Genomic DNA, 24,280 nt, shown 5'->3' on the forward strand with positions numbered 1-24,280 from the left:
TTAACTAGCTAGCACATCACACTAAGTGACTCACACTTATGTAATGACTCACACTTATGTAATAATTTTAATTTATCAAAGACTCAAACAATGAGTATGATGCATGTCAGGTTATAACCACAGTGTGAATAAAAGCGTGGACGTCTATATCACTACATGCATAACAAACAAATGCTAAGCAACTTGGGATGTAGTATTAATATACACAGTACTTTATACACAAGAGGATGTAACATAGTACACCTTACATACATGTAAATGTATGAAGAATGAATCTTAGTAACACCTAGGTCACACTATAGATTTTTTTAATCTATAGGTTTGGTAGTGCTAGACATAAATATTCACAAATCTTATTGCTTACAGAGTCCTTTCAGTTTTACACACACACACACACACACACACACACACACACACACACACACACACACACACACACACACACACACACACACACACACACACACACACACACACACACACACACACACACGCTTAGAACACATGCCAACTAAGACACACACAATGGAAAAGCTGTTATGCCTACCCAGGACACACCTGCTCACAATTCAAGTGCTAGAAGACAATGATATTCTGTAACATTCATACAGCACCTAAATACAATGGAACTTCTACTAACAAGCTTAAGGACACATTAGAAACAAGTTGATGCTGTGCTACCTCTACAAACCAGGTGCCATATAGCTAGCTGGTAATAATTACAACGAATAAACTATACTATTAATTATTTTAGCTAATAGATTTTTGAATTATCATTTAATCTCATAATTCATGAATATTTCAAAATTTGTTGCTGTGCACTGCTAAGGAAGTGCTATTGGAACAAACTGCTCTAAACAACATAATACACACAGAAGTACCTTCTCAACTGTTTTATAGTTTGTCTATTGTGCATTTTCCCACAAATTCCATGAAGAAAGCCTCAAAGGCTACTTATAATTATTGTTTATGTAAGTACGGGGCATGCCTTCTTTCAATTCGAAGGGATACATTATTCCTGATAGCCTATGAGGCCTGCTACAACGTTTTCAGTTGTCAAATACCTGTAAAACCAAATGGAAAGGTTATTCACAAAACCAATATGGAGCTGTTACACCTGTATTTTAAAGTGGCAGCAACAAATCTTACCTGTGCAGAAGTGTAATACAGGCTTCATTTGACTTTTATTCCTCACATACTGGGTGCTTTTACCAATTAATGGTTTGCATATGTGGGAGTGCACAACTAAAGATAGGTACATAGATAGACAGACTTTTATAAAAATTATTTCAGGAAACCAGGTGCACACTCACAGCCAGCTGCACACCAGCTGTAGGAACACACCTGGTTTAAAAACTTTCATAACAAGGACAAAGATTTTGGTCTGGTTCCAAATACAGTATATGTATCTTTATCTCTGAAAGGAAACCCTCATATTATAGCAAATACAGGCCTAAAATTTTGCGTCCCAAACTGTAAGAGAGGTTCCACTGTAACTCAATATTATCCCACACATTCTTTAAGAAAGCATAACAAAAACAAAGATTACTTAAGTCAAGAGTTCATAATAAAAATAGTCACTATTTGCAAACTCTTGCTTAGGTAGACGGTATTCATTTATGGCATGAAATCATTGTAGCTTAGAATGATTATTTATGTGGGTCTGAACAAATATGTACACATATACTCATACACACAATTTCCTAAGTTTAAAGAAACCAAAATATTAAGTAACTCCTGATCTGTGCATCTGAAACCCTAATACAGCTACAGGAATTAAAAATGGATCACATCTACAGTTCCAAAATTCATTTTGTGTACATACTAGGCACATGTTCGGTTTCCTAATAATATTTCCATAAAAATCATGTATCCCATTCATTTAAGGTACAATAAAGTTACACATTTAAGACTTTATAGCAAGAATAACACAATGTTTGCACATTAGGTATTCGTACATGTAGTAACCAACCAACAACAGACATAACAAGTACAATTACCAAATATACACAGTGAGTTGGAAATAACTGTTAATTGATAATTAGTTCACAAGTAAATTTTTATTAAATCAGTTGAAGTTAGGCACTTAGTTGTAATATATAAACAATCTTACTGTTGTGCTAATGGTGAGCACTCAATTGGTTACAATCAATAATGAAACAACACAAAAATACAACACAAAACAGACACTTAATTAAAGTACATATACATAATTATTACATTGCTGTTTTCAGCCTCTATTTCTTCAATCATAATTCTTATGTGATTAACAACATTTTTACTTGTATCTTGCATGTTTAAGATCTGAAATACAAAAAACAGTAGTTAAGTATATAAAACAGGGTAAATTCTGAATGTACTATATATTCAATTGGTTTAAATGTAAAACATCTTCCTTTTTTACTATAAAATATCATTGGAGTAATTCTGATAAATGAGTTGAATATAAAACAATGAAAAAGCTAGCTGAAGAAAGTGGGAGTAATACTTTGTAATAATACAGACAAATACATCGAAAAGTTACAAATTTTTGAGTAAAAGACATTAAACTGAATAGGGAGGTCATCTGCAGCTATACTTGTGCTCCTACTTTATTCACATAGTATTGTGATATCAAAGTCATGTATTTGATGTCAAACAGTAAAGAAATAATTAATACCCAGTGCAAACTAATATTTCATAGAAACTACTTGAAAGCCATTCGTGTCACTTTGAATGCACTATTGGGCTTGATCCAATGCTGTGAATTTGTTGTATATTCATGGATATTTGAAAAGACCAAAGCTTTATAGTCCTTGCTGTAGTCTACTGTATGATACCAGTACCTGTGAATTACCCTATCATGTACTTTCATTCCTGACTGCTCCAGATATCAGCCCTTCTTAATTTGCCAGTTGCTTTTACTTTCAAAGATGAGGCATGTTTTACAGCCAAGCTGTTTTTGTAGGGAGTATACTGTATACACATAACTTACCAATATAAACACTTGTTTATCTGAACCCTTAAAAGAATTCAACAACACTTTAAAAGTTGTGTGCGATGAAATACTTGAAAAATTGCATAACATTACATCTTCCACCTAAAATAACATCATTTAAACTTCACATATAAAAATACAACAAATTGTACTTTTCCGTATATAACACTTTTAATCAACAGTGAGTCTTTATTGTTGTTATCTGACAGTGATGGTATAGATGAAGGATACCGTGCAGGTAACTGATGGATTATTGAAGCAGATCGAGTATAACATATCCATTTAGTTGCAACCTTTCCACTACAGAAAATAATTTTATTACTAAATGACAAAATTAAAGTGTTGTTTAAAGAACAAACAGCAATGCAATGTAATGGTTATTATGTGTACAATTTTTACGTAATAGTTAGACTTCGGGGTATACATAATTTAACAACCCGAAGGCCCTATGTCGTGACCCTGAGCAAAGCGAAGGTGCTACTACAAGGCTATCAAAGATTTCAAAATTTTAAGCTCATTATACAATATGTAAATTAAATTCTTACTTTTTGTAGTTAATTTGCATGTCAAGTAGTGAGTGAGCTTTCTTGTTTAATAATGGGACGGCATGCATTTATAAAAAGGTAATCTTCAACAAGATTTAATAACTATTATTAACTACAAATTATAGAATTTTAAATATGCTTTTGCAGTGTATAGATATAAGTGAACCATACAATCCAACCCTTCTACTGCCTGAGTGAGTATATACTCCTTAGTATGTAGCGCATGGTTTCATCCCAGACAATTATGCCTCAACTAAGGTGATAAATTGAAAAGAAACTTTAAGCAAAGCTACTTTAACATATTCCCAGTATGTTTGAAGAAAGGAGAGAATAGTGCCATGCTTTCCATTTAACATTAAAAACTGTTCTAATTTTGAAAATCAAGCAAGCTATAGACACATAAAGATCATCACCAGTGTTCAGTGATTTAGACTTAGACATCAACTGTAAACAAGTTAGTGATGTTTATTGCATTATTATAAACAATGCTAGCCAGTAAAGGTGCAAAATTTCACGCTTGGTTTTACTTAGATTGATTTTTGCATACAATGGATTAGTGGTTGCTTTTGTGTAAACAGCAACTCGATAATCGAATTCCTTGTTCTATAGCGAGTAATTTGATATATAGTTTTATAGGATTATATGGTATGGTGTGTAAATTACAGTAGTTTAGAAGCAGTAGATTGGAGCCTCTACAAATTTGGTGGTGAGGGAGATAAAAAGGGTACAGCCTTAAAAAAGCTAGGGCAAAAAAATATATATTATAAATCAAAGGTGGCAGCTATAAAATGGCTGCAATGGTGTTGGTGATAATAAATTTTAATAATGCACAAATCCATTATTAAAAATTATTATCATTGACATCATTGTAGCCATTTCATGGCTGCCACCTTTCATTTCACAACTTTTTACTCCCAAGCTTTTTGAAAGCTACACCCTTTTTATACAGCTTGGCTGTTTTTGCATGGATAATAATAGCTCTGTGGGAAATTTCCATACTTTGGCATTAAACAAAGCATACTGGTTTAAATTTTCTATTAAATCACTATAGGACTTCCGCAATGCTTAATCTATCCACACACCAATCCACAACACACTCAAATTTACAACACAGTTGATACTTAGACTTTCCACTTTATAAATACCAAATTTTTGATGATCAGATTATATGTACGTACAACTTTTATGGTAGTTTAGTAAAAGAGTAAGGAGAAAAAACTTAATACATACAAAATAAAAGGCGCTTACTTTTTATTATCGTCCATTAAAGTAACTTTCTTTGTAATTAAGTCCTTTAAACTGAAGTGCACTTGAAAATTTAAGTAACTTTCTAAATATACTGTTGGAATGTTCCTGTAAAAAACAAACAAACTAAAGTATGCAAAACAGTATCACAATACATACTTTCTGTTTAATACAACAACTTCAGTAATCATCAGTTGCATCAGTCTTTTACACAGATATCTTACCAACCATTGAGCTAGCAAAGAAATGACTAGTGTAGCTCCATCACTTATCACTGAATCATCACTACTTTGGTCATGATAGCTATCTTGATTTGAAGTATGTAAAATGTTAAGTGCCTCCAGTACCCAGTGTAGCAAGGTGACTTTGTCACAATTTTCAAGACTATCAATTACAACACTGAGATCTGAATTGGTAGCTTTTAAAAGATCAATAATATTATTAGCATCATGCTCATAATCCTCCTTGGTACTCTGTACAATTATAAATTATATACACATTACACAGATATACACAGACACACAAAGAGATATGGAATATACTGATGATGTAAGTGTGCTGTAGAATCTGTTAACCATTACTTATGGTGGCATTGCATTATACATCACATGAGGAATTGAATCTAGCTTTGCCACAAACTGTTTTGTGCAATTCATATCATGACATGATGGATACACACATAGGGGTCCCATTTTTGGAATAACCGTATCCTTCCTGGGCTAGATGTAATTTATTGTATCACAATAAATTGAAGTTAACATGCATGCTGCAGATATTGTGATATAGCACTATAAGAACTTGCACATAATTTCTGTGACCTAAGTGCACACTATAGCATAAGGGTGCGCTATGATCTAAGCATGTGAAGTAATGTTGAGATGGTTTCAAGTATTGTGTAATCAACAAACTGGTTTAACAGGTTTACGGTCACGTGACATGCCACGTTCTTGAAAGGTGAATGGCCTAGTTAAAGAAAAGTTCTAGTAGGTGAAACAAGACCACTAGTGTCACGTTGTGTACCGGGGACAGTGGTTGGTGAACAAAAAATGTGCCACTTGCACGAGTTGTGTATGAGCCGAGTTACCATGGCCAGATGTTCTTCGTAGCAGTCCTTCCAGCCTATGAAATCGATCGAGATGGTAAACAAGAAATAAGGTCGTCATCGCTGGAAGTTCATTATAACCGGTGAGCTCGTTCCTTGTGTGACACGTGTTGCATGCGGCACACTAAATTGAACGGAACTGATCGCACCATTGCAATAAGACGAACGGCTATCGAAGGATACTAGCCGAGTTCTCACGCATGTTCTATAAGAAGTTTAGCATAATTAAAGTGACGCTGCGATGAATTGCTGTTCTGGCTTAGTCTTGTTAGCGTTCAAGCTTGTCATTTAACATTGTGTCGTTAGCTTCCGGGCTTGTCTGTTCAAGTTTGTCATAGACCTCTGTTCAAGTGTTGTCAGCTGTTACGCTTGTTTGTTTGAGTTGTTTGGCTGTTATCAGGGTGTAATAAGCTTTCACCATTAGCATGTTTATATATGCACAGCTAACGTGTGCCTTGATTTGCATGAGGTCTTGCTGTGTTTATTTTATATGCTATGTATGCCACTACTGTTGCTCATGCCTTAGTTAAGTGCTAGTGCTGCATGCTGCTATCGCATAAGGCACTGCTGCATGATGATGCCGCATGAATGTTATTGTGCTTTAATAATAATGTGTTGCGTCAATGATTTGCCAGCTGTTAGTGCTCCTACTATTCAGCTTCGATTAGGTCACTGACACTAGGCACTACTTATGCTGGATACATATAGGCACTGGCTAGGTTACGGCTAAGGGTCACAGATGGCGTTATCAAGCATATATCGCTGGCAAAAGGAAAATCAGAAACTCGTAATGGCTTAATGCTATCGCACTGAGAATGCTGCTGCATGATATGCTACCATTGCATGATTGAGAGTGCTGCACTGTATGATATGCTGCTGTTACATGTTTACCTGAGAGTACTGCTGCATGATATGCTGTTGTTACATAATGAGAGTGTCGCTGCATGATATACTGCTGTTGCATAATGAGAGTACCGCTGCATGATATGCTGCTGTTACATAATGAGAGTACTGCTGCATGATATGCTGCTGTCGCATAATTGGCTGAGAATACTGCCGTATAAATGTAGTACCGGCAAAAAAAAACCAAAAAAAACAAAAAAAACCTACGCATTCTAATTACACTGTGTTTGTACACTCCTCCATATAGTTTGGTGGCAGCTGAGGGATGAGGATGGGACCACAACCAATGGGCAAGTATTTACTGGACAAGCTTTCTCCGGTAGCATGCTATACATAAGGCTTACAACTTTGTATGTTTGATGGCTGGTCGCTCGCGAGCTGTTGCAAGTATATGAGGCTATTGTGCTTTTACGCTATGCAAAGTATGTTGCATGATTCACTTAAGAGAGTACTGCTGCATGAATGTTATTGCTGCTACGATTGCACTGAGGGTGCTGCTGCATGGATATTACTATTGCTGCTACTATTGTACTGAGGGTACTGCTGCATGAATATTGCTATTGCTGCTGCCAATGCACTGAGGATGCTCCTGCATGAATACTGTATTTACTTGATTAAATGCAATGGCGTTTATTACCTTAGTTCCAAAAAATCAATGTGGCGGCCATTCAAACTCGACTACCACTCACTTCTCGTGAACGATGTTTAAGCCATTATTTTCATAATCGATTGTGGGACCACTCAAATGCTGCGACTATTAAAGGGCGGTGTTTAATCAAGTAAGTGCAGTATTGCTGCTGCTGCTATTGCACTGAGGGTGCTGCATAAGTATTGCTGCTGCTGTTGCACTGAGGGTGCTGCATGTGCTGCATGAGTATTGCTGCTGCTGCTATTGCACTGAGGGTGCTACATGTGCTGCATGAGTATTGCTGCTGGTGCTATTGCACTGAGGGTGCTGCATGTGCTGCATGGGTATTGCTATTGCTGCTGCTATTGCACTGAGGGTGCTGCTGCATGAATATTGCTATTGATGCTGCTACTGCACTGAGAGTGCTGCTGCGTGAATGTTATCGCTGCTGCAAGAATGCTATTACTGCTGCTGCTGCATGAATATTATTGTTGCTACTGCTATTGCCCTGATTATTACTGCTTCTGTTAAAGCGTATATATTCCAGACATCAATTGGTCGATATGCAATACTGCCCAAGTATGGCTACTACGGCATCTAGTGATCCCAACCTGATCCCCTCAGTTGCCCAATTCCATTTGTGGCTGCTGCATGAACGTTACTATCGCTGCATGTATATCATGGCCCCAGCACAAAAATAAATAAATAAAAAATAAAATATAAAAAATAAATTATCGCCACTTAGTGAAACATTAGCGCGGCCACGTAAATGTAATCACTGCTTTGAGCTTAAGGGTGCCACTATTGCATGATCTGCTGAGAGTGCAGAGTCTAGTGGAGTACTGTGCGATGCTCTTGCTGCTGCATGATATGTAACCTCATGATATACCAAAGCGCTGCTGCATGATATGTAACCTCATGATATACCAAAGCGCTGCTGCATGAATTTTATGGCTCCTGCATGTCTGCTATTACTGTTGTCATTACTATTAAACTACAACTCTGCCGCAAGTAATTTACTTCTACTGTTTCATTGCTAGTATTACTGCCAAAGCATGCATGCTCTTCACTATAGCCTTGCGAGTTATCACTGCTTCTGCAGACAGGCATGTCCTAACTGTTGCTTTCATGTAATACCATGCTTATGCGACTGCTACACTATTTAGTGACCACCTCAGCTGTCTAATCCCACTCTAATCTTACTAGCTCATGCATTATCATTACTGCCACTGCTACTGACATCATTATACTTCCATGATTGACCTACCACTAATGTGTAACCACTCTCCAACCCCTTCTACACCAACCCCCTCCTCTTCCCCCACTCTATGCTATTAATTATGTACCTAGTGGGTATTTGTATACATCTCTACAGTCAAAAGTGTTTTTCTTTCTTTAGTAATACTATTATCTCCTTAAGCATGGCAGCTCTTAGACGTGCTTGGGGTATTCCATTTCCACCTTTGCGTACGTGAAATTGCCAATGGTTAGTTACATTGCAGTAACTTTCTGTCGTTGAACATGCATATGTGACCACTGCACTTCAGTTGTGTTACTCTCTGCAGGCTTGCTCCATGTCCATGCATATGCAGGTCCATTGGTGGCTACAGGCAGTTAGGAGGTGCGCATATTTACACCAAGGTTGCACATCCCTTCTCCATGTATATAATAACACCTTACTATAGGGTTTCCTTTCCCTGGTTTAACAGTAGGATAGGTGTCATTGTCTAGGGCCCCTTTACAAGCTTTTCCATACCTCTGCAACCTATCTACCTTCTTATGCAATTAAACATTTCATTCGGTTGCTAATGTAACTTGTAATACCTCCAGTATACACCAACTGTTGCATACCTATATAGCTCAATGGCTGTTGCTTTCGCAGGTATGCTCCATACTCGGACGTATGCATGTTCATTGGTGGCTGCATGCAGGTAGGAGGCTGGGTGCGCATATCAACATTTACCAGCTTGTTTTTGGGGGTACATACCTCCAATCCTCAGTTGCACTTTCCGTCGTTAGTACATAGTGTCTGCGTGCACAAGAGTACTCTTGTACTTTAAACTTGAAAGCATCTGCATACAATATAAACTGCTACATGTCTAAAATCATTGCAGGCTTTATACTACATAAGTAACCTCTTTAGCTCTAATTGCAAGTTTACTCGTGCTTACCAATGTCTGTATGTATAGTACTTGGCTGTATTCAGACTTGGAATACAACTGTTGCTGCTGCTTATGGGCTTTTACATTTATGTTCTGCTTACATGCTTGCAAAAATGCATATCAGCATTTGCGAAGTCACTTAATGCTCACTAATATGTGCATACATTTGTTGCTGCATACAGGTAGTTGGCACTTGCATACAATCAATTGACAGGCCTACTGTGTACATTGCATTCATGTCACACGTACACACTCCTTTATACTTATGCCATACCTGCACACTCCTTGGTACTCACAGGTTCTCATGCATTAGTCCCTGCTGGTCCTGCAAAAACGTTGCTCAGTAAGATGCTTACCGCTATTGGTACACATACAGGCTCACTTGTATTCTCATTTGGTATTGTCGTAATTTTCTATATACCATCGGGATGTGTCATATACTTCATGCATACTTGTGCGATGTGTGATTATTATAACTACAATAATATTACTGTATAAGTAGTATTATAATTTTTCTATGTGGGGTACAGCAAGCTCGGGCAACTGGGGAAATTTGGAGGAATTTGGGTGAATTAGATGCTAGTTATGTAGCTGTACTGCATTATCAATTGATGCCAATGTTAATGTTCATGACATAGCTTGGTCTGTCATTTTGGTTGCTAGTGATCAATTGCTGCAATTTGACATGTCTTAGCGGTTTGCTATCATCACTTGCAAATGCTATGTTCATTCATCTACCCTATTTTACCCTATTTAAGGAAGAACTTACTGCCCGCCCTATGATTTCCTCAGTTGCCCGTTATTCATCCAAACTCATCCTCTCTATATCACATATCATATGATCTATATATTGTCATGTCATGCATGATCCCATGTAGATATAATCTTACTTGTTATTATGGTATCATTGTATTCTTGTTGCATGAGTGTTGAACTTGTGTATTGTCACGTACACTACTGGCTTTGTGGGAAAATGTTGTGTGATTAGCATTAGGAAAAAGAGTAGGCAATGTAGAGCTTGGTGCGGTGGAAGGGTGGATAGCTAGGTTAATAAATGTATTATATATATGAGCACATATGTGTGATTTAATCCTCTATAACGCCACTATTCCCAGGGGTGGCCCCCAGCAACTAACATGTTAATGGCAACTATTATGCAATCACAGGTAAGTGTTTGTGGTTACTATAGGCAAGTTAAATTGTTCTTTGAATTGAAAACTATTGTATTACAAATGAGACACTATTATACATTGATGAAGATAGGTGGAGATGACCCTCGACTATTTTATTGCCGATGAGGAATGGTGTACTCAAGTACATATACACAAGTTCAACACCAAAACAGGATAAATCACAAAGAAACCAGCTGTAAAATAGTGTATAGTTCTATGAAGTGTAAGGTGTCCCTGGGATTCTGTTGTTTGTTTAAGTTGCTTTTTAGACTTTGTTATGTAACTTTGTTGTGGTTAGTATCATACAGTACGATAGTAACTGTATAGTAGGGGACCACAAAGGAGTAGGCTTGGCTCATGAAATAGAATCACCCAAAAACCAGCTTCAATTTTCCCTGACAACTATGAGGCAGTATTGGTGAGGTAAAACTAAGCCCAAACAAGCATTCAGATCAACCCAAAACACTTTCAACACGTTGCTACGGAATTATTAAAAAAATCCTCCTTTGTGTCCCATTCATCTTTGCTGAAAGGGAAAGGTGTCAATTTGGCGTGAGCATGTAATGACTTCCCTTTGAAATGGAAATTGTCCGTATTTTTCACAGTGGCTATTTTGATTACAAAGGTGCTTTTCAAACAGTTCTTGATTCGTATTGCTGTGTAACGGGTTGAACATAGCCAACAGCGAAGCGTAATGAATACTTCACTTTTCAGACAATAATTAATAAAATTGGGGTGCGGCACCATTTCTTTTGACTTTTGATATGCGTAGATTGTAGAGGTGCTTCCGGAAAAGTTCTTGATTTGTATCACTGTGTAACAGATTGAACATAGCTGACAACCAAGCGTAATGGATACTTCACTTTTCAGATGATAATTGATATAGCTGGGGCGCACGGCACCATTTCAGATGTGGTATATGTGGGTTCACCAGTCATAACAAATTTATTTACAAAAAAAGGTACTTGTACAAACAAGTGCATGAAAAAATTTTGGAATTTTCAACTAGAGTAGGGACCATAGCACATCGATAAAAAGTACTGAAACAAGTTGGAGTAGTCCATGATATTAAATCACAGTAAAACAATAAGAAGTGTTATATCCCTACTGTGCATTAAGTTCCTATGGTATCTTGAACACAGTATGGATACCACATTTTCATGCAACCTAATTGTACAGTAGAATGCAGTAAACAGAATGCATGGGCGAGATACTACTTACAACTCACAAAAAACTTGTAATTTTAAACAGGACTGTACCGATACTGATATAATATAATGAGTATCAGTATTGCTCAATTGTAAGCCTACATTTCACTTAAAGTAGCATAAGTAACATGAAAAACACCTTATTGTCCAAGTTACTTAGTTGTTAGACGATTAAGTTCTTAGCTCAGCAGCCTTTACGAAGAGTTAGGTTAATCAACATTTTTTCTTTCGTTTCTGAGGGTTTTTTGTACCACTTTTTTGGTTGTAAGCAATTTTTAAATGTTTACAATTTATTGTATTATTGTATTAATGCTTTACAGTGACCAGCACTGAAGGTCTGCAGCAACATGTGCTGCAGCCTTAGGATTACCTAACCTAATTTCAAGGACTTAGACTTAGTGACTTATAGCTGAAAAGGTGTAACAGAAAAGGGGCCAAAGTAAGGAAAAAAATCCCTCCAACCCCAGGAATCGAACTGCAGGTAACCCAATGTCTAGTCGGGGCCACACTCAGTCTCCTCCAGGAGGGATGGATTTTCTTCCTTAATCTTAAATTTCACCTAGACCATTTTACTGCATTATCACCATTTGTCTGAGAGTTCAGGGATCAATAATGAGTATTGTTTCATGAGCAAGTTAGCTTTCTAAGGTGGTTTATAGTATAAGTAAGTGGAGTTTTGAAAAATCTTGGAGTGTTTTCAACAAGACAGAAGATATGAGCATTGGATTATATCGCATTGGACATGTGGTTTACTCTTGTCTTTTGTCACAGTGTTTTCCTTTTCTCTAGTCTTAGAAAGGTCCATAAGACATGACTATCAATGGATGTGTCTATTCATGGAGAACATGGTGATGTAAAATTGTAAGTTACATCTCTACTCAAGACTGCATTCATAAGTTATAATTGCTTGTTAAGTGACTGTAGTTTACTTTCCATGTTGTCACTGTACAGTTTGTTGATACCACTTTGTAGTGCTATAGCTTCTAAATCTCTCAGCTCCTAGAACTGAAACTTTGGTCGACCATTCCTTTGGCCACTTACATAGATAACAGAAAAGTAATAAAATGGAATATTAAAATGTGTAAATGTGAGGGTTCTTGATATACATATGATTGTTAAGTAGTTCTGTGTAGCAAGATGCAATTCAGTGATTCAATCAGTAGTTGCCAAGAATTTAACTAAGGAACTTTTAATATAATTTTTGACTTTAAAGGGACATTAGAAAGTTACCATCATTACACAGGTTCAAACTGAACTGACAAAAATGTGCCCATTTTATATTTGTGGCAAATACAATTACGTAATATACAATACTTGCATGCTACTTACTTCTGTTAAGTAAAAGCCACATACAGTATGTAAAGTATGAAGAAGAATACATAGTAACTCCGCCTTCTTTGTTAAGTTTTCATAGATAACAGCATTCTCTAACAAAGTACTAGTATGATCATCGTCGGCTTCAACTGCAAATGGACTAAGGTTCTTTTTATATGCGTGGTCTGGATTAGGAAGTATACTAAGCAGAAGTGAATTAACAGTTTCTGTATTGGCACCATAAAAACTTGTTTTCTTCTGTACAGTAAAGAAGCTGTCCACCTGTAAGTAACAACACACAATAAATAATGTACGTTTTGATACTAAATATTACAAACCTTTGTGTGTACATCTTCAATTACAGCACGTAGGTATTGAGGAAGACTGCTCACTACTGTATTTAGTAGAATTTCATGTGAAACAAAATACTTCTCAAATCTGTCAAGAAATGGAGCAGGTGTATTGTCAATTTCAGACTGTTTTATGACCACTATGCACTGAAAATCTATGTTGACCCGTGATGGCTTTACATGAGCCCCAATAGCAACATTAGCATAGTAGCGTGGATCATTATTCGAATTAGGATCATCAATTCTACGAAAATTCTGATTGAATAAGTCATAGAAACTTTCATGGATATCATCTGTTTGCATTAAAACCACAGTATGGCCTTCCACAGCTGAATGTCTGATTGCAGCTATAGTGTTTATCTGTGTAGTCAGGAATGAAATCAACAATACAAGATTACTTGTGTGTTACTATAATCTTAAATACTATGTTTTAGGTATATACAACCTTCCTTGATTCTTCAGACAAATTTATACAAGAATGTTATTGACATAAAAAATTATTGTTTCAGATCTTCAAGTACTTAACATATATGAACAAGTTATCAAATGACAGTGTTGTATATACTAGTATATTAAAAATTATTAATTTAAAAATGAAGTAGGGATCCAAGCGATAAAAAGTAGTGAAACAAGAGATGAATGATCAGCATAGCACGGCAGGAAATACCTACATTGCAATGATATAACAATGATTTTGTCAATGCCAAAGTAGGAATTTTTCCACCAAGCTACTCTGCAATATCACTGTTCATCGCTCTTGTTCCACTACTTTTTATCTCTTGGATCCCTACTTCATTTTTAAATTAATATTTTTTAAGTTACTAGTTTGCATGATTTTTTGTTATAGCATACAGCTATACACATGTGACTGTGACTGCTGTATTATCTTGAGTCAGCCTTTCACCTACCAGGGGTGTGGCACTAATGTCATATTTTCACTATGCTATACCTTATGAATACAGCTAGATGGGGGAAGGGGGATGTCGTCATGATCAAGTAAATGGATTGTTGAGAAGTGTGGTCTTGGTGCTTGATCATTATTAATCAACCAAATGTTCATAGAACATGCCTATTAATGTGGTAAGAGGTGTGGTCTTACCTATCGTAAAGTTACAGGCATCTACTAAGCATAAGAATTTAAATAGCTTGCAGCATCTAAATATACTCCTCAAGGAAAGTGTTGATAGGGAAAATTATGCCTCGGTATATGGTTTCATTGCATGAAGAAGGACAAAGACCAGCCTGATTGAAAATAAAAGGCGAGACAAGTTGAAGAGGGTACAACTCATCTGAACCCCAAAAGGCACTAGAAATAGTATGGAGATAGTCTGATGACTGAAGTGGTTGGAGTAAATATAAGCATCAAAAGTTTGCTACTATAACGCACAATCATTGCAATATTAATAACTACTTAACAAGTTCAACTAGAGTAGGGACCATAGCACTGATAAAAGTACTGAAACAAGCTGGAGTAGTGCATGATATTAAATCACAGTAAACAATAAGTAGTGTTATATCCCTACTGTGCTCAAGATACCATAATGGAAATTCACAGTAGGGATATAACACTTCTTATTGTTTTACTATATCATGCATGTACTACTCCAGCTTGTTTCAGTACTTTTTATCGATGTGCTATGGTGCCTACTCTAGCTCCAAATTATTTGGGTAACTGTTTGTCAACTTTTTTGTAAATAATTATTATGACTGGTGAACCCACATATATACCATACCAAACGAAAAAAATGGTGCCGCATGCCCCAGCTATATCAATAATCATCTGAAAAATGAAGTATCCATTATGCTTCGTTGTCAGCTATGTTCAACCTGTTACACAACATTATGAATCAAGAACTGTTCAAACGTACCTCCGTAATCCATGCATACTGCATCAAAAGAAAGAGTTGGTACCACGTACCCCAGCTATATCAATAATCATCTGAAAAGTGAAGTATCCATTATGCTTCGTTGTCAGCTATGTTCAACCCATTACACAGCAGTATGAATCAACAGCTGTTCACAAAACACCTCTGCAATCAAAGTATCCACTATGAAAAATATGAACAATTTCCATATGAAGGGAAGCCATCACATGCTACCACCAAATCAACACTTTTTGATGGCATCAAAGATGAATGGGACACAAAGGAGGACACTGGTAAGTCAATGAAGAATGCATTGTACGTACTGCGGTATGCCAAAAGGCACCTCTTGGGCTGAAGCGACATCGAACAGTGAAAAAATCAAGCCCATAGCCTCAGCTGTTGTTGAGTTGAGTTTGTCTGAAGGCATCAGTCAGTCAGTTATTCAGTCAGTAGAAAATTATATTAAATAATGTTTTAAAAAAAAAATTCTGTAAGAACTTGTTGAAAGCATTTCTTGTCGATTTGAAGGCTTGTTTGGGCTTAGTTTTACCTAACCAATACTGTTTCATCATCATTAGGGAAAATTGAGACTGGTTTTTGGATAATTTTTTTTTAATGTGATACGCCTACTCTTTTGTGGTCCCTACTATACAGTACTATCATACTGTATGATACTAGTAATAAAAAGTAGGGTTCCAGCAATAAAAGTGGTGAAACAAGATATATCATGATGAATGATGGAATTACAACATAGCTATGTGGAAAAATGTCCACATTGGCATTCTACCACTATCCATTCAATGCCAATGCCAATGTAAGGATTTTTCCACATAGCTATGTTGTAAAACCATTATTCATCATGATATCTCTTGTTTTACTATTTCGTTATCATTGGAACCCAATTAATAAAGTGTAATCACACCAGTTACTACACTAGTTTTTAAATTTTTTTTTATTGTAGCATAGCTATTATACACACAGGTGACTGTGACTGCTCAATTAGAGGATCTCAATACCATTGTTTATCTCAAGTGAGCTGCGCAATAGATTGAGGGGCATAGTTTCTATGTTTTGTTTTCTACAGAAAAACTGCAGCTGATTGGTTTAGAGTTGTGGTTATTGCACTCTGATTTTCTCACTGATTGCATAAGGGTGGTGGTGTTCTGATTGTTTAAGGGCATGGTCACAATCTTTCATTAACATCTCAGGCAAGCCACAGACTCCAATATTTTTAGCTTGCAGGCTAATTTGGGGACAAAATTGGGCAAGCCCAGGACTTTGCTGGGGCGTGCAAAATCTCTCAGGCAAAAGGGGCAGTGCCACTGTTAATATCTGTTTGATTTGCTGCGATGGCTATGCCAATCAGCATTACAGTTATTATTCAAGCAGTATTACTGCGCCCCTCCATCCTGGGATGCCAGGTTTGTTGTCAAAAATAATTTAAAATGGGTGGGTGGGTGGGGAAGTACCCTGAAACACTCCAATCACTGCAACTAGCTACTGATCATGAGGCAGACTGAACACTAGGTGCCAATACAAGTAGACTGACAGGTGCTACAAGTTGTGGCTTATGGTAACATGAAACTGCTATCCCATAACATGCAAGGTGATGTAATGCTTTGTTAGCACATTCCAGATGGGTTGGGCCTGTTTCCATGTGATTGCATCATGCACTCCCATAGTGCCTGTGTTCTGTTAACTTCAATTTACAAGTAAATTTGTATTTAACATCTCAGGCAAGCCACAGACTCCAATATTTTTAGCTTGCAGGATAATTTGGGGACAAAATTGGGCAAGCCCAGGACTTCGCTGGGGCGTGCAAAATCTCTCAGGCAAAAGGGGCAGTGCCACTGTTAATCTGTTTGATTTGCTGCATCTGAGAGATGGCTATACCAATCAGCATTACAGTTATTATTCAAGCAGTATTACCGCACCCAATTTACCCCAAAATTCAAGATTCTGTAACCACTGGGTGTAACCACAATACATGAGCAATTATATAAAGTAGAACTAGCACACAATGTGTAGCAATTACATATTCTTCAGCAAGAACTACTATAGTATACTGTCACTATATCTATGGAGTTGTAACCAAAGTACTTGACAGTGTGCAGCAATGCATATATAACACTGTGACCTTCAGTAACAGCAACTGCACAGCATGCAGTGAGAAGAAAATACTGGCAAACACAGTGGCAGCAACTATACAACCTAAGCAACTGTATGGCACACAGTAAAAACATACCCAACACTGTGGCATACACAGTGGCTGCAACTGTACAACATGGGCAATGGCATGTGGCAACACAGAACCCTGGCATACAAAATGACAGCCACTGTACAACCACACCATACGGCAACACATAACACTGCGTGACATACAGTGGCAGCGAAAAAACATAACACTGTGGCATACACAGTGGCAGTAACTGTACAACATGAACAACCGTATGACATGCGGCAACCCAGAACATTGATATACACAATGGCAGCAACTATACGACATGCAGCACCGTGTTTGGAACTGTACAACATGAGGCAACTGCATGGCAGGCAGCAACACAGTGGCAGTGACACATAACATTGTGGCATATGCAATAGCAGCAGCTGTGTGGCACATGACAATGAAGAACGCTGGCATATAAAATGGCAGGTGACTGTACAACGTGAAGAAAACTGTATGGAATGTCGCAATGCAGAAAACTGGAATATACAATGGCAGCAACTGTACAACATGAAGAACTGTACGGCATGTGGAAACACAACACTGTGGCATATACAGTAGCAGCAGCTGTACAGCATGAGCAACTGTACGGCATGTGGCCGCTCATGGCATACACAGTGGCAGCAACTGTACAACATGGGCAACTGTACAGCACATGGCAACACAGAACACTAGCCCCCCCAAAATGGCAGAGACTGTACAAAATGGAGCAACTGTACAGCATGCATTAGCACATAAGACTGTGGCATACACAGTAGCGCGACTGTACACAACTGTACGGCATGTGGTAACACAGAACACTGGCAAACAAAATGACATCAACTGTATAACATGAAGCAACTGCAGGGCAAGTGGCAACACATAACACTGTGGTGTACACAGTGGCAGCAACTGTACGCAACTGAATGGCACATGGCAACATGGAACACTGGAATATAAAATGGCATCAACTGTACAACATAAAGCAGCTGCACAGCAACACATGACACTGTGACATATACAATGCAAGCAACTGTATGGCACATGGCATCACAGAACACTGGCATACACAATGGCAGCAACTGTGCAACATGAGTAACTGTACGGCATGCGGCAACACTTAACACTGTGGCATACACAGTGGCAGCAACTGTACAACATGGGCAACTGTACAACATGGGCAACTGTACAACATGGGCAACTGTACAACATGGGCAACTGTACAACATGGGCAACTGTACAACATGGGCAACTGTACAACATGGGCAACTGTACAACATGGGCAACTATACGGCACATGGCAACACAGAACACTGGCATACACAATGGCAGCAACTGTGCAACATGAGCAACTGTACAGCATGCGACAACACTTAACACTGTGGCATACACAGTGGCGGCAGCAACACATAACACTGTGGTATACACAGTGGCAGCAACTGCACAACATGGGCAACTGTACAGCACATGGCAACACAGAACACCGGCATACACAATGGCATCAACTGTACAACATGAGCGCCTGTACAGCATGCGGCAACACTTAACACTGTGGTATACACAGTGGCGGCAGCAACACATAACACTGTGGCATACACAGTGGCAGCAACTGTACAACATGGGCAACTGTACAGTACGTGGCAACACAGAACACTGGCATACACAATGGCATCAACTGAGCGACTGCACAGCATGCAGCAACACTTAACACTGTGGCATACAAAGTGGCGGCAGCAACATAAAACACTGTGGCATACACAGTGGCAGCAACTGCACAACATGGGCAACTGTACAGCACATTGCAACACAGAACACTGGCATACACAATGGCATCAACTGTACAACATGAGCGACTGTACAGCATGCGGCAACACTTAACACTGTGGTATACACAGTGGCAGCAGCAACACATAACACTGTGGTATACACAGTGGCAGCAACTGTACAACATGGGCAACTGTACGGTACGTGGCAACACAGAACACTGGCATACACAATGGCATCAACTGTACAACATGAGCGACTGTACAGCATGCAGCAACACTTAACACTGTGGCATACACAGTGGCGGCAGCAACATATAACACTGTGGCATACACAGTGGCGGCAGCAACATATAACACTGTGGCATACACAGTGGCGGCAGTAACATATAACACTGTGGCATTCACAGTGGCGGCAGCAACATATAACACTGTGGCATACACAGTGGCAGCAACTGTACAACATGAGCAACTGTACGGCGTGCAGCAACACTTAACACTGTGGCATACACAGTGGCGGTAGCAACATATAACACTGTGGCATACACAGTGGCAGCAACTGTACAACATGAGTAACTATACAGCACGTGGCAACACAGAATACTGGCATACAAAATGGCATCATATGTACAACATGAAGCAACTGCACAGCATGCGGAAACACATAACACTGTGAAATACACAGTGGCAGCAACTGCACAACATGCAGCACATGGCAACACAGAACACTGGCATACAGAATGGCATCAACTGTACTACATGAGCGACTGTACAGCATGCGGCAACACTTAACACTGTGGCATACACAGTGGCAGCAACTGTACGGAACGTGGCAACACAGAACACCGGCATACACAATGGCATGAACTGTACAACATGAAGCAACTACACGGCATGCGGCAACACATAACACTGTGGAATACACAGTGGCAGCAACTGTACAACATGGGCAACTGTACGGCATACACAATGGCATGAACTGTACAACATGAAGCAACTACACGGCATGCGGCAACACATAACACTGTGGAATACACAGTGGCAGCAACTGTACAACATGGGCAACTGTACGGCACATGGCAACAGAGAACACTGGCATACAGAATGGCATTAACTGTACAACATGAGTGACTGTATAGCATGCGGCAACACTTAACACTGTGGCATACACAGTGGCAGCAACTGTACAACATGGGCAACTGTACGGCACGTGGTAACACAGAACACTGGCATACACAATGGCATTAACTGCACAACATGAGTGACTGTATAGCATGTGGCAACACTTAACACTGTGGCATACACAGTGGCAGTAGCAACACATAACACTGTGGCAAACACAGTGGCATCAACTGTACAACATGGGCAACTGTACGGCATGTGGCAACACAGGACACTGGCATACAAAATGGTATCAACTGTACAACATGAGCAACTTCATGGTATGCAGCAACGCATAACACTGGCATATAAAATGGCAACAACTGTACAACATGAAGCAATGTACGGCATGCAGTAATACATAATACTGTGACATACACAGTGGCAGCAACTGTATGGCATACTCTACAGCACGTGGCAACACAGAACATAATACAAAATGGCAGCAACTGTTCAACTGTACAGCATGCAGCAACGCATAACACTGTGGCATACAGAATGGCAACAACTACATACAACTTTACTTCACGTGGCAACACAGAACACTGGCATACACAATGGCAGCAACTGTACAACATAAGCAACTGTACAGCATGCGGCAACACTTAGCACTGTGGCATAAACAGTGGCGGCAGCAACACATAATACTGTGGCATACAAGTGGTAGCAACTGTACAACATGGGCAACTGTATGGCATGTGGCAACACAGAACACTGACATACAAAATGGCATCAACTGACCAACATGGAGCAACTGTATGGCACATGGCAACACATAACACTGTGGCATACACGGTGGCAGCAACTGTACAACATGGGCTACTGTACAGCACGTGGGAACACAGAACACTGGCATACAAAAGGCATCAACTGTGCAACATGAAGCAACTTCATGGCATGCAGCAATGCATAACCACCGTGGCATACACAGTGGTAGCAACTCACTGTGCAACATGGGCAACTGTACAACACGTGGCAACACAGAACACTGGCATACAAAATGGCAGCAACTGCTCAATATGAAGCAACTGTACAGCATGCAGGAACACATAACACTGTGGCATACACTGTGTCAGAAACTGTACAGTATGTTAACACTGGCATTTACGGTGGTGGCAACTGAACCACATGAAGCAACTCTATGGCATGTGGCAACACAACACTGCGCAGTACACAGTGGCAGGAATGAAATGACATGAAATAACTGTGGCAACACAGAACACTGCAAGTACTAGTGTACGCAGTGGCAGTGACTGCAACACATACAACATGAAGTGACATGCGATAAACCAATGCATACAAGCGGCAGTATAATGTAATGAGGAATGTAAAACAACATTGGAAGAAAATGTAGTCTGAAATAACTCAATGGAAATGTAATAAGAAATGTAAAACAACATTGGGAGAGAATGTAGATACAAAATAACTCAAAGGAATTGCAAGCAGTTACATGCCTATAGTAACATGGCAGTAGCAAGATGATGGCAGTAGCAAGATGATAGCAGCAATAACAGCAAGGCAGCAGTAACACAGTAAAAGTAACATGACATCGAAGGACTATACTTATCTTGCGATATCTCAGAATATTGGTGTCTCAATGCCAACAACATATTAAACAAGCAATGGCTGCAGCAACATATAGAGACAGCACTGTGACTTGCATAGTGGCAATGAGGCACAAGCATGCAAAAAAAAAACACAGTACAAAATGCAATACAAACAATGGTGGCAATATTTTAGTTGAGCAGTTAACATATCTGTGGCAGTGCTATGAATATAACAGCGACAACAACCACACTATAAGATGCAACATCAACAGTGGCAGCAACATAATATTTGGCAGCACCAACATGCGTGTAAAGACAGCACTGTAATAATTATGCATAGTGGCACTGAGCATGCAAAAAAAAAACAGTACAATGATAATAGCACAGCATATTAAACAAAGCAATAGAACTATGGCATGCATATATAGTGGCACTGCAGTATAAGCAGTGGCACCATGCAATAACTGCAGTACAAACATGATGGCAACATACAAACAAAGCAATTAGAGCACTAGCAACTGCAAAATACATGCAAACAAGCCATGACAAATGACACTGGCAGCTGTATACAACCAATAATAGCAGCAACAGCAGCAGTTATGTATGGCATACAGCACATAAAATGGTGGTCTGACCGCATGATGTTGATAGATGCTAGCAATCTAGTGATGCAGTTGCAGAGGAGCTTTGATGAGGGCAGAGACATGACTACCTCTGGAAGGCTTAAATGATAGCTAATGATGGGGTGTGGTCAACAGCACTAGTCTGCTGTGGAGGACAATTAACAATTGGCTGAAAGGTGTTGTTGCTGGCAATAGACTGTAGGGGAGTGGCAATGGTCAACTGAAGGAGGGTGGTTAACACAATCTATGACTGCAGAGAAGTGATGATGATTGTTGTCACATGTTGTAGCATGTTAACTGTCTAGACAAGGGCTAGTGGAGCAAGCAGTCTGCTGATTGGTATGGTGATATACAAGAATTAGGCTACTAGCAGCGATAGCTGGCCTGAATCCAGAGTTGAAGATAGCGACACAATCATTGAGTTGGCCGAGTTGGTGGGTGACAAAGTGGCTTGCAATACTATGATGCAACTCTGCATATGAGCTGGAGCAGGCAATGTATAGGGATCTGACACATGTGTGATAGTAGGCAAGTCAGATGAAACTTGGCTCTGCTGTACGGTGTTGCAACATAGAGGCAGCGAACCTTTCTAAGTATTGATGAGGGTAGTGACAATCATCCTACAGTTAAGTGAGATGCTGGGTCAAGTACTGGGCTGTGTTGATGGGTTCCTCTGTAGATGGTCCGCAGGCAGTTTTCAGCATTGTAACTGGCCAGGGTTGGAATCACTAGGAAGTACAAGATGAAATGCAGCAAGTGTAGTAGTGATCAGCAAGTGTAGTAGTGATGCAGAGAACTTGCTATAAGCAGAATTGCATCGAAATACTGTCGTGAGACTCAACATGATACACAGGACTAGCTGGTACACAAGGTTTGACAAAGTACTAGCTGATACATATATAGGACTTGCTGATACACGTGCTAGCTGATACATAGGACTTGCTGCTACACAAACAAGGTGCTAGATGATACAAAGTGCTAGCTGATACATAGGATTTGCTGCTACACAAAGTTTGCTGATACAAGTGCTAGCTGATACATAGGACTTGCTGCTACACAAAGCTTGCTGCTACAAGTGCTAGCTGATACATAGGACTTGCTGCTACACAAAGCTTGCTAATACATGGTGTGATACAAGTGCTAGCTGATACACAGGACTTGCTGATATACAAGACATGGTGATACAAGCACCCTGAAACACTCCAATCACTGCAACTAGCTACTGATCATGAGGCAGATTGAACACTAGGTGCCAATACAAGTAGACTGATAGGTGCTACAAGTTGTGGCTTATGGTTGTGTTAACTTCAATTTACAAGTAAATTTGTATTTTTATATGTGCAACTATAGCTATCTACTCTCTTGTACAGCATAGAGTAAGCATGTCACCATGAAAAATTAATGCCTCAGTATGGTTTCCTTGCATGAAGAAGACAGCCATGTAGTTGAAGATAAAAGGAAAGGCAAAGCACAGAAGGTAGACACTTGTCATAACTAGAAAGGGCACATGCC

The 24,280-nt window shown here is 39.0% G+C and overlaps 1 protein-coding gene across 1 annotated transcript in view; it reads right to left on the bottom strand.

Moving 5' to 3' along the window:
• Positions 1–24,280, bottom strand: part of LOC136264649 (uncharacterized) — a 222,858-nt gene that overhangs the window by 59,359 nt on the left and 139,219 nt on the right. The window contains exons 51-57 of the mRNA XM_066059426.1: positions 13,595–13,966; positions 13,272–13,538; positions 4,927–5,240; positions 4,771–4,875; positions 3,130–3,277; positions 2,975–3,079; positions 2,221–2,304 (exon numbers count right to left, since the gene is read on the bottom strand). Coding sequence (XP_065915498.1) covers positions 2,221–2,304; positions 2,975–3,079; positions 3,130–3,277; positions 4,771–4,875; positions 4,927–5,240; positions 13,272–13,538; positions 13,595–13,966 — 1,395 coding nt within the window. The remainder of the gene's footprint in view (positions 1–2,220; positions 2,305–2,974; positions 3,080–3,129; positions 3,278–4,770; positions 4,876–4,926; positions 5,241–13,271; positions 13,539–13,594; positions 13,967–24,280) is intronic.

This window comes from Dysidea avara, chromosome 8 (assembly GCF_963678975.1).
Source record: "Dysidea avara chromosome 8, odDysAvar1.4, whole genome shotgun sequence".
Lineage (NCBI taxonomy): Eukaryota > Metazoa > Porifera > Demospongiae > Dictyoceratida > Dysideidae > Dysidea > Dysidea avara.